Source organism: Momordica charantia (assembly GCF_013281855.1).
Source record: "Momordica charantia cultivar OHB3-1 chromosome 2 unlocalized genomic scaffold, Mcharantia_2.0 BLBB01000002.1, whole genome shotgun sequence".
Taxonomy (NCBI): Eukaryota; Viridiplantae; Streptophyta; class Magnoliopsida; order Cucurbitales; family Cucurbitaceae; genus Momordica; species Momordica charantia.
This window is the reverse complement of record NW_028275160.1, coordinates 16805155-16815547: the sequence shown is the minus strand read 5'-3', so window position 1 is coordinate 16815547 and position 10393 is coordinate 16805155. Positions and strand designations below refer to the sequence as shown.

Below are 10393 nucleotides of genomic sequence, written 5' to 3'. Positions count from 1 at the left end.
GAGTATAGGAAATGGAGTTAGTATGTTGAGTTACGAGATATTCAGGGATGAACATGATTTAGGTGTCAGTTGTGTGCTTGGATTAAGTGGTTATTAATTAGTTTTGCTTCAGGACAAGCAAAAAGCTAAGTTTGGGGGTATTTTGATAGTGTACTTTATAAACCACCTTTCATGACATTCAGGTGGAAATTATTTAGCAATTTTCGGTCATTTATGGTTGTGCATAATTGATGTTTTTATACGATCTAGTCATTAGAAAGAATTGAAGCATAAATGATCAATTAAGAGGAAAATTAGAGCAAAAAAAGGGAGCTTAATTCTGCCACACAGCACTGCATCACCATAATGTAGCGCCATTGCGCCTGTAGGTCATAATTGAGAGCAAAATTACGAAGAAGCAGAGCCACAGCGCTAGTACACAGCATCATGGTGCCTGCAGACGAAGCTCGGACCTCTTTCCGTGATGACAGCGTTGCAATGTTGTATTGTAGCGCCATGGCGCTACGAACTTGCACGTCTGTCATAAATCTGGGACAGCACCATGGCGCTCACTAATGGTGTCATGGCGCTGTAACAATGCCCTCTCAGAAAACAAAGATGAGTGTACCGTTTTGAGGGAATTTTGGACATTCTTACATTGGAGAATTGGAGTTTTGAGGGCTTTGGCTCGAGAAGTTAAGCAAGGAGGGCGAGGAGATGATTTTCGAAGGCTCATGATGGTGGAGATTGAGTCGGGGACGGTCAATCGACACTACGACTTTAGGAATTCATATAGCCGCTGGATTTATGAGTTGGATTTATTAATAATTGTCTTAATTTATTTGTACTTAATTTATCTGTGCATTTATTCGCTTAATGCTTTTAATCTCTTCATCACGAATTAATTGATGCTAAATCTGAATCTTACGCTCGGGAGAGGTGGTTTAGATTGGAACTTGAATCTTAGGGGAACGAGGAACTATATGCTTGTACATGGCACTAAGGATTTGATCCTTACAGGATACACGGACTCTGATTCTAAAGTGATAAGGATTCGAGGAAATCCACTTCGGGATAAGTGTTCACTCTTAATGGAGGAGTCGTAGTATGGCAGAGCATCAAACAATGATGCATCACAGACTCGACAATGAAGGCCGAATATATTGCCGCTGGTGAAGTAGCAAAAGAGGCGGTGTGGTTTAGAAAGTTCTTAATTGATTTGGAACTTGTTCTAAACATGACTTTGCCGATAACAATTTATTGTGATAATGGTGATGTTGTGGCAAATTCTAAAGAACCCCGAAGTCATAAAAGAGGCAAGTGTTGGGTTTTATGTCGTAAAACTCATAGTTTGAAAATGTCAGATATACTTTTATCATTCAATAAAGTTGTTATTGAAGGTTTTAATCAATAAGTAGTTATTCACCCAATAAAATGTTCTTACTAGATCTAAATCCAATAAACTAAGGATCCTAGACTGCTACATGAGACTCAAACTTTATGTAGAGACATAAATATGGATCAAGTTTGAGTTAACAGTTTAAAAGGTCAATAGTATAGGAATAAGGTTGGGCGCCTTATTATATGGACACTATGGATGCGGCCCACTTTGTGGCTAGTATAAACGATGTGATCCTAATTCGTTCATGTAAAGACATGCTAGTGGGGGCGTCGTGTGCAAAGAGTTTGCATAAGACCCCAGACCATGAGATAGTCACTTTTACTTTATAACACTGTTTACTGTCTGAAACTAACTATCTCGACTTTAATGGCCTAGGTAACTTGATCTTAATCCTGAGCTAATGGGTCAGTTAGCATGAAATAAGTTACATCAGTTATGATATGAACCAAGGAGCTACCGTTGTTATGCCTCATGGACCGATTACAAGATCGAGAGCTAGGAAACTTCAACAAGCTTTGCTACTTCGTGTCCAAGCGTTCTTGAACTCGACAAGAGAAATAAAGGAAGATGTGCAAGAAGTTAGAACTATGCACTTCAATTTGGTGCAAGTTATACATTTTTAAGTGTTTTTATGGCAAGTCAAAGTCCACTTGGTCAAGGTCAAAGTCAGCTCCATCAAAACAAGTCAAAGTCAACTCATTCAATTCAAAAACCAAGTCAAACACTCACATCCTTCATTAGGGACGGGATTGCAATTTATTTTGTTAAACTCTCCATGTTCTTAACATTTTCATTTGCTTGTCTTTCCATTTATTGAAGTTATGTCTTTTCATTTGCAAGCCTTTTCATTTCTTATAAGTTATGTCTTTTCATTTACAAGTCTTTTCATTTCTTGTAAGTTACAAGTCTTTTCATTTGCTTAAGACATTTCATATGGCTTGCTAGGATGGCTATATATAGCCTTGAGATGTCTTGTTGTAAACACAATTTGAAGTTGAATGAAAAGTGAGTTTTCTCATTAGCTTGGTTGAGAGCTTTATCTCCCATTTCTTGTCAATTTCTTGTGTCTTTAGAATTTGCATGTTAGGATCATTCAAGCGGTGTTGATCATACCTCTTGTGGAGTGATTCGAATCACGAGTTTAGAAACGAGTTTTCTCTACTCTTATCCGTAGACAAATCCTCATCCATGTGATTCAGACTTTGATTAGTCTTTAGATCCTCGTTCATGTGCTTCAGACTTTGATCCATCTTCAGATCATCTTGAGACTTTGGAACCTCATCAGACCTTTGTCATTGTCCTTATTCTTCGGACCCCCACTTGTCTTCAGGTCCTCATTACCTTTCCATGTGAGAGATCATCTCTATGAGGCCCACCCCCGCCTCCAAAATATTTGCTTCGATCGGGAAACGCAACCTGAATAAGAAAACCGATCAACGAGAGTTATTGTGCTAAGACTGTACCAACTCGATCTTACCTTTGACATTTTAAACTAAATTAAGTTTATATAATAAAAAATGCATACCTTTGACATTTTTTTAAGGTACCTCTGGATACCTTTCAGCGCAACTTCAATGCCACCCAATGTGACCTCAATAGCACCAACTCGATCATCGAGCCTCCTCAGTCGTGTATTGATCATCTTCTTGAATTTCTTCTCTTTTGTCTTCTTCTTTGGTGCATGCCTGTCATGTCCTTCTTCATCAGCCACGAAATCGTCTGTTGGGCGGGCCTCCTCCCGAACTTTCTCTTCTACCAGATCCTCTACAATCTTCTCCCTTTGTCCCTTGCTCTTTCTGCATGCTTTCCCCTTTTCACAGTGGGAGGTACCTCAATAACAGGCGGATCCGGTCTTACGTCAATGTCGTCTCTTGGAGGGGATATGATGCGAGCTTCCAGTGGAAGCATGATACGTTCCATGTGTTGTTGCTCAGCATTCATCGACTCTAAGTATTTCTTAAGCTTGGACTGCATAGAATAACGTGTTATGATCCAAATGAAAGAACAAATATCAAGCATACAATCATTTGAGAATTACTTACCCGCGTGTTATCGAATGCATCACTCGCCAACACACGAAACCTGCGAGAATAGGTGCACGACCATCTAATAAGTCGAGGAATGGCGTCATCACTCGACCTCGTTGCTACTCAGACACTCAACATCAAGATAGTCTCGTATGTCCACACTTGGAATCACATGAAGTCAAATAAATGATGTAGTTAAATAATGAATCTAATTATACAGTTAACTTAAACCTCACTAACCTGAATCGCATATGGGAACCCATAAAGACTATAAGTCTCAACGTGTGTGGGGTAGTCTCTCGCCTTTTGTTGGTACGCTGGTAGTTTATCTTTTAGAGTGTTCATCAGGCTCCAAATTGTCCTTTCAAAACTCAGCATACTCCAGTCATAGTTGCACAACAACTCCCACCGATCCACAATACCTAATAGGTTCGTATCCATGTACTGCTTCCTCTCCTTATCCATCATGGCAAGTTCATTGAAGTAAACTATAGCAACCTAGACAACATCCTCGTCGTTGTTAAAACCCCGCTCCATAAAAATCTTCTCCAACTCGTTACACTTACCGTCACATTTTTTTTTTGCAAAGGTAAATAAGATATATAAAAACAAGAAAAGCAAAAGGAGGATCTCACAACCCGAGATCAAGGCAACAAAATAAAACGGTAAAGAGAACAATAGAAATAACAAAAATAAGTCCCAAGCAGAGACAAGCATGGGCTCAGAGCTCCTACAACAACTCCCTGGCCAAGTAGTGCAACAAAAATACACCTTTGCATTAATAACCCTAAGGAGCACAGACGACGAGAGACCCTAACCACCATGAATACGAAGGTTCCGCTACCGCCAAAGGAGAGAAACAGTCGAAGTCCAAGCTAACCGCCACACATGTCGCAGAGTAGACGACCCAGCACTAAGATGACAAATCCAAGTAAGCTCAGTAGACCAATATGAAACCCGATGAGACGAACCGGCCCACGAAATCATACCAGCCCAAACTGCTCGACTATAAGGGCAATCAAAAAACAGATGATCCCTAGACTCCAAACCAGCACAAAAAACACAAGTAGCAGGCACCAACGCATTCCACTGGCGAAGACGATCATGCGTAGATAGGCGATCACGAATGGCCAACCAAGAAAGAAACGAATGTTTTAGGAATATTCCCACCAAACCATAACAAGGAAAAATAAGGAACTGGGGGAGGACGAGGACAAAGAATCCCCCAAGCACTAGAGACCGAAAAAAGCCCAGACACCGCGGGAGACCAAACAAAGCGATCCTTCTGACCAACCACGGCCCGCACCGACAACACCTCCGGGAGAAGCTCAATAAGATCCAGCGAAACACGAGGCCACCGCCAGGAACCGTCAGGAAGCAAAAAGTCAGCAACCTTAGCCATAGAAGAGCTAGCAGCATCATAGATGACCCTATCCCCACACCTCGGATGAATCGGACCCCCGACAACCAGGGATCATGCCACACAAAACAAAGCCGACCATCCCCAAGAACAGTACGCACCAGAGGACGGAGTGAATCCCAGACACCCAAAATATCCCTCCAACACCAGGAAAATCGAGGCGAAGGCCGGACAGTCCAAATACAAGAACCCCGTAATGCATAAGCCTCCACCCAAGCGACCCACAACAACCCAGCACGCGTGAGAAGAAGCCAGAGCAGCTTCATAATAGCAGCACAATTCCACGAGGCCATGTGGCGGACACCCAGCCCCCCCTCCCTAAGAGGAAGACAGACCTCAGACCAAGCCACCTTCGCCCCAGAGGACCCACCCTCACAACCCTTCCACAGAAACGAGCGAAGAATACGCTCCACCTCATGCACCACCCGGGCCGGAAGAACAAAAACACTGGCCCAGTAAACCTGGAAACTCTGAAGCACCGAGCGAATGAGCTGCAAACGACCAGCAAAAGAAAGCACACAAGCCGACCAACTCCGAATACGAGCACTAATGTTCTCCAACAAAGGCTTACAATCGCGAAAAGACAACCGACGAGAAAGGAGCGGAACGCCAAGATACCGCACCGGAAGAGTTGCCACCGAAAACCCCAAGAAAGAAACCAACCCCTGCACGTTCTCAAGAGGAAGACCAGCCCCAAAAAAAGAGCTCTTACGAGTATTAGCAACAAGACCCGACAACGCCTCAAACTCCACCAAAGAATCCCGAATAAAGGAAAGAGAACCAACATCCTCATGCGAAAAAATCATTAAGTCATCAGCAAAACACAAGTGAGTCAAACCAATCTGATCACACTTCGGATGATATCGAAACCCCACCGGCGGGCGATTAAGCATACGCGACAACACTTCCATGGCCATAACAAAAAGATAAGGGGAAAGAGGATCCCCTTGACGGAGCCCACAACGACCAGGAAAATAACCCTCAAGCGAACAATTCAGAGAAATGGAAAACATAGGAGACGTAACACAAGCTCGGATCCAATTAACAAAGCGAGCCGGGGTCCCAATGGCCAGTAACAGACCAAACAGGAAATCCCAATGCACCGAGTCATACTCCTTCTGAAGATCCACCTTAAGCACACAACGAGGGATACCCTTATTAAGATGATACCCCCCAACAAGCTCCTGACAAAGCAAAATATTGTCCACAATACGACTTCCGAGCACAAAAGCATACTGATTCTGACTAATAAACCTGGGTAGCCAGACTTTCAACCGGTTAGCTAAAAGCTTCGTGATGCACTTATACAACACATTACAGCATGAGATAGGGCGAAAATCCCCTAACCCCGAAGGATTAGGTATCTTAGGGATCAAAGTAAGCGACGTAGCATTTAACGTGCTGTAAATATTTGGCCGGGAATATCGTTCTCTACTTTATGCGTCCTATGCCTGAGCCTGGTGATTCGGTCAAACTCTCGCTTGTCGAGAGACACCCTTTTCCAAAACAGGTCAAAACTAATGACATCCTGCGTAGGCTCCTCAACCTCCCTCAACCACAGGTGATGGATCAATGGGCCGTTAAATACAACGTCAATGTCCAAAATAGGACCGAAACATGTTTGCCTAAACATGTCTAACTGAGTTGGGGTTAACATAGCTTTAAGGGTAAAGGTGGTTTTATCTACACAGGCAAAGTTTGTTAACAAGGCCGGAAACCAGTCATTTCGGGCTACAATAAGTTAAAATAAAAATAACAAGGCCGGAAACCAGTCATTTTGTGCCTCCTAGACAAAGTTAAAATAAAAAAATTAGGTAAAAACTAATGCAACAAGGTTAAAAATAACTTTAAACAAAAAGAAGTTGTAAGGGACGGAGCAGTTTATACCATTCATCTGACCCTGAGACAGACCGGGATAAGGACCAGGATGAAAGGTAGAAAGAAGGCTATCGATTTTGCCGTTCATCTAGGTTCGAAAAGGTCCGGACAAGCTCCGAGATAAAGGTAGAGTGCCTGCCTCGGATCATCTCGGAGCTTCTTTTATGCCTTTTATATCGGTGCCCGTCTTGGACCGTCTCGTACCGGGATGTAAGGTAAAAGAGACTCTTGATCCTGGAGCATTCCAAATGGGTGGGTTTAGGATGCAATCTCGTCATCCCGTTTCAATCTTGGAACGAAACTCACCAGGATTCAATCCGAAACGCCGACCCTTATTTTCTTTTCTTTTATTTCTCAATCAAATACCTGCAAAACCCAAAATGAATGGAAAATCTACTTGGCTGCTTCAGATAGCGCCGAAAATCACAACCCTAACAACAACTTACGAAAATTTTCTCGAAAGTACGAAAAAACCCTAACAACCGAGATGGGACCCACAACGATGAGAAGAAACCCTAACTTTGATGACGAGAAGAGATTGATGATTGCCTCTAAAGCCGTTGGGTGCAGAACTCCTTTGAGAACGAAGGTAACGAAAGGAAGGAGAGAATGGCAGGGAACAGTCGAAGATAGGAGCGAAGGACGTTTTATAAATGTAAAGGTAAAACAACAATTTCACAATTACAAATTTTTGAAGGGGTCAAAATTAAGTGGAGGTGGGGTCACAAATTAGGTTTTTTAAAAATAGGTTCATTTATCCAATTTTAGTTATTGGTGGAGTCATAAATCCAAATTTCTCATTGAACAGCGGAAAACGAATCTAATTCCATAATAGAACGAGAAAAATTCAGGTGGGCAGTAGTTTGAATTCCTACTTAAATAGCAAGGTACTCGGCTCTGAGCGGTATATAAGCCGTCGGAAATACAATCTGGGCCGCTGTTAAAACTGGACCAACATCATCCCTACAAATTATCCCCACCCCTGTTCTTTGAAGAGAACGTCGGCAAGCAGCATCCACACTTAATTTCAATGATCCTCTCGATGGTATTACCCAACTGCCATTGAGCTCGAGCTACAAACCGCATGGCTCTGTATTCTTCATTTCGACGAAGTATCCTATGCTTCTCCTCTTCTAGGTAATTTAAGATACAATTACATTTGAAATTTTCATCCGCAATCTGCCCTCCTTGGTGGTGCTGATTTCGATCGTTCCACAGGGACTAGTAGGTGACACACACTAATTCTAACTTCTTCATTGTCAATTGATCTGACAGAAAGAGAAAGCGATCTTGAATGCTGCCATTAAAGTTTCTCATCATCTGGAAGTCTGGTAGGAGAATCGACCACAGTTGTTTAGCTCTTCGGCAACAAAAAATAATATGCTCAGTTGTTTCCACATCCTTACCGTAGAGGGGACAATAACGTACAATATCTATACATCTTCGATTAAGATTACCTTTTGTTGGAAAGCAGTCGTTGAAAACTCTCCAAATGAAAACTTTTACTTTTGAAGGTATTTATAATTTTCAGAGTTTCTTCCACCATTTTGCGACTGTATTCTGACTTGATGATTCACCATTTAGCTTCATGTGCATATAAAGTTTATAGCTGCTTTTCAGACTATACTTCCCTTTTTTTATCGTAATGCCAAATCAAACTATCTATAGCTCCTGTCTTACTAATGGGGATTTGCATAATAATAGCGAAATCATCTTCATTTACCATTGTGCTTAGCCAAGCTAAGTTCCACTCTTTGTTTGGGAGGATAAGTTCCGCCACGGAACATGAATCATGAATTCCTCCTATTAATGTTGGTTTGAAGGTGTTGGCTTTAGGAGTTTACCTATCGTGAAAAAACATGATGGATTCCCGTTGTGCACCTTAAACCGGAGCCCTTGATGAAGTAACTCTCTCCCCCAAAGAATACTCTTCCAGATATAAGAGTCATTAGAAAGTTTATGATTATTTGGTTGTTTCTTGTGAGGTTTTAATTATAAATTTTTTTAGTAATTTTCAGTTGACGAAACGTAATGGTAGTTAAATTTGTTGTTTTGGAATTCTGTTCGTATTGGATTGTTTATATTCTGTAATTATTTTGTGGATGTTTAATATTTTATGATTCTAAAGTATATTTAGGATTCATATTGTGCATACTCAAGATTGTGATTTTTAAATTGTTTGGATATTTGAGTTTGAAATTCTTTAGTCATAATTCGTAAAATCGTAATTTGATTTTTAACTGAACGAGGAATAAACGAGGGTGAGTAATGTCCGTTTATGGAGCTCTGGCTCTATGCAAGTGCACGAAAATCCTCAAGTAAGGTGCTTTTTCGACTGTTGTGCAAGTGCACGAAAATCATCAGTTTCTCGACGTTTCTCAGAGTGAATAAGTTGTCTGAGAAAGCCACGTGCTGACACCCCAAGCCTCTGCTCTCTCCGCTAGTTACGACCTTTCTAGGTGATCCATTGGAGACTTTGTAATTTCCATGAACTCTGTTTTGTATCTTATTGCAGTGCAACAGAGAGAAAGGTTCAAGTGTGAGGAGCAGTCCTAGTTCCGACTGATTTGAGCATCGCGATAATAGAAGAAACTTATGCTCGGATTGGTATTTCTTCCTCTAATTATGCGTCCATCTATCATATCATAAACTTTCTTCAACTGATCGTGCTTGGCTCTAAAGCATGCAATCGATGTTGGTGCGAGTGTGATAGATGCTGGCTATAGAGGTCAAGAAGGAGTGATTCTATTCAACCACTATGATGTAGATTTTGAGGTGAAAGTGGGCGACAGGGATTGCGCAACTGATTCTAGAGAAATAGTCACGCCGGAGCCGTTGGAGGTTGAGGCAAAGGCGACTTCCGCTCTATAGGAGTTTGAGAGATCTCTAGTTTGGTGCGAATGGGGAATTAGAGTGATTATTTTCTGGTCGTTTTTCCCATCCAGTCTCTCTTTTTTATCAAACCTTGATCTTTGTAGGGTGACATGGCTTCTTTTTGTTGTAATGTGATTGTCATATTAGGAAAAAATAACTTCATTTTGTATTCTTCAATAAATTAATCACCTAATATCCATCCATTTCTGACTCAAAATCTTGTCTAGATTAGGTTTCCACTTGGAATGGATGAGAAACCGATTTAATTAAGATATAGGTAGTAAGGCAATTTCTATTTATTTATATTTTATTTTTTAAAATTATCCTACATACTTTAAGATTACTAAGATACCAACCAAATAATTGTATCAGTCATATTCATAGCTCATTTTTTAATCAAAAAAATAAATATGGTATGGGTATTGAAGAGGAATTCTAATTTACTTAATGTATAATATATTATTTTGAACGTGTCCTGTTGGGGATTTCAAAAGCGAGGTAATTATAAAACCAAGCTGATTGGTAAACCCTTTCGATTTCGATGAAGATGAGGAAGTCAACCAATTTGCAGGAGCTCAAATGGTTCCAATGAGTACTAAAACGAATGCTGGAAGGAAACCTCTAAGTCATGTGGTCCCTACATCGTTCCCGACAGTAAGATCGGCTCCTAATTGAATGCAACGAGAAATGCAGCATTCAGCGATGGAACATAAGCGATGAGAATAAGTTTCATCGCAAAATATGTGAAGCATAATAAGTTTTGTCGCTAATATATGAGACAAAAATCTCGTTTTGTCGCTTATATCAGTGACG

General features: G+C 41.0%; 1 protein-coding gene and 1 pseudogene across 1 annotated transcript; one reads left to right on the top strand and one right to left on the bottom strand.

Moving 5' to 3' along the window:
* Window positions 1-541: 541 nt before the first annotated feature.
* LOC148212922 (deoxyuridine 5'-triphosphate nucleotidohydrolase-like) lies at window positions 542-9647 on the top strand (annotated as a pseudogene).
* LOC148212923 (uncharacterized) lies at window positions 4249-6461 on the bottom strand. The gene is made up of 2 exons (XM_088120891.1): window positions 6280-6461; window positions 4249-6082 (listed from the first exon to the last, which is right to left on the bottom strand). The coding sequence occupies exons 1-2, from the start codon at window positions 6459-6461 to the stop codon at window positions 4249-4251; spliced, it is 2016 nt and encodes a 671-aa protein (XP_087977017.1).
* Window positions 9648-10393: the final 746 nt, after the last annotated feature.

Bases quoted from the DNA above. Each gene is read 5' to 3' on its own strand.
- LOC148212923 (XM_088120891.1), bottom strand. From the start codon at position 6,461: ATGTTTAGGCAAACATGTTTCGGTCCTATTTTGGACATTGACGTTGTA. The intron at 6,083-6,279 runs GCATAGGACGCA...CTGGCTACCCAG, and splicing joins GACCGAATCACCAGGCTCAG to GTTTATTAGTCAGAATCAGT.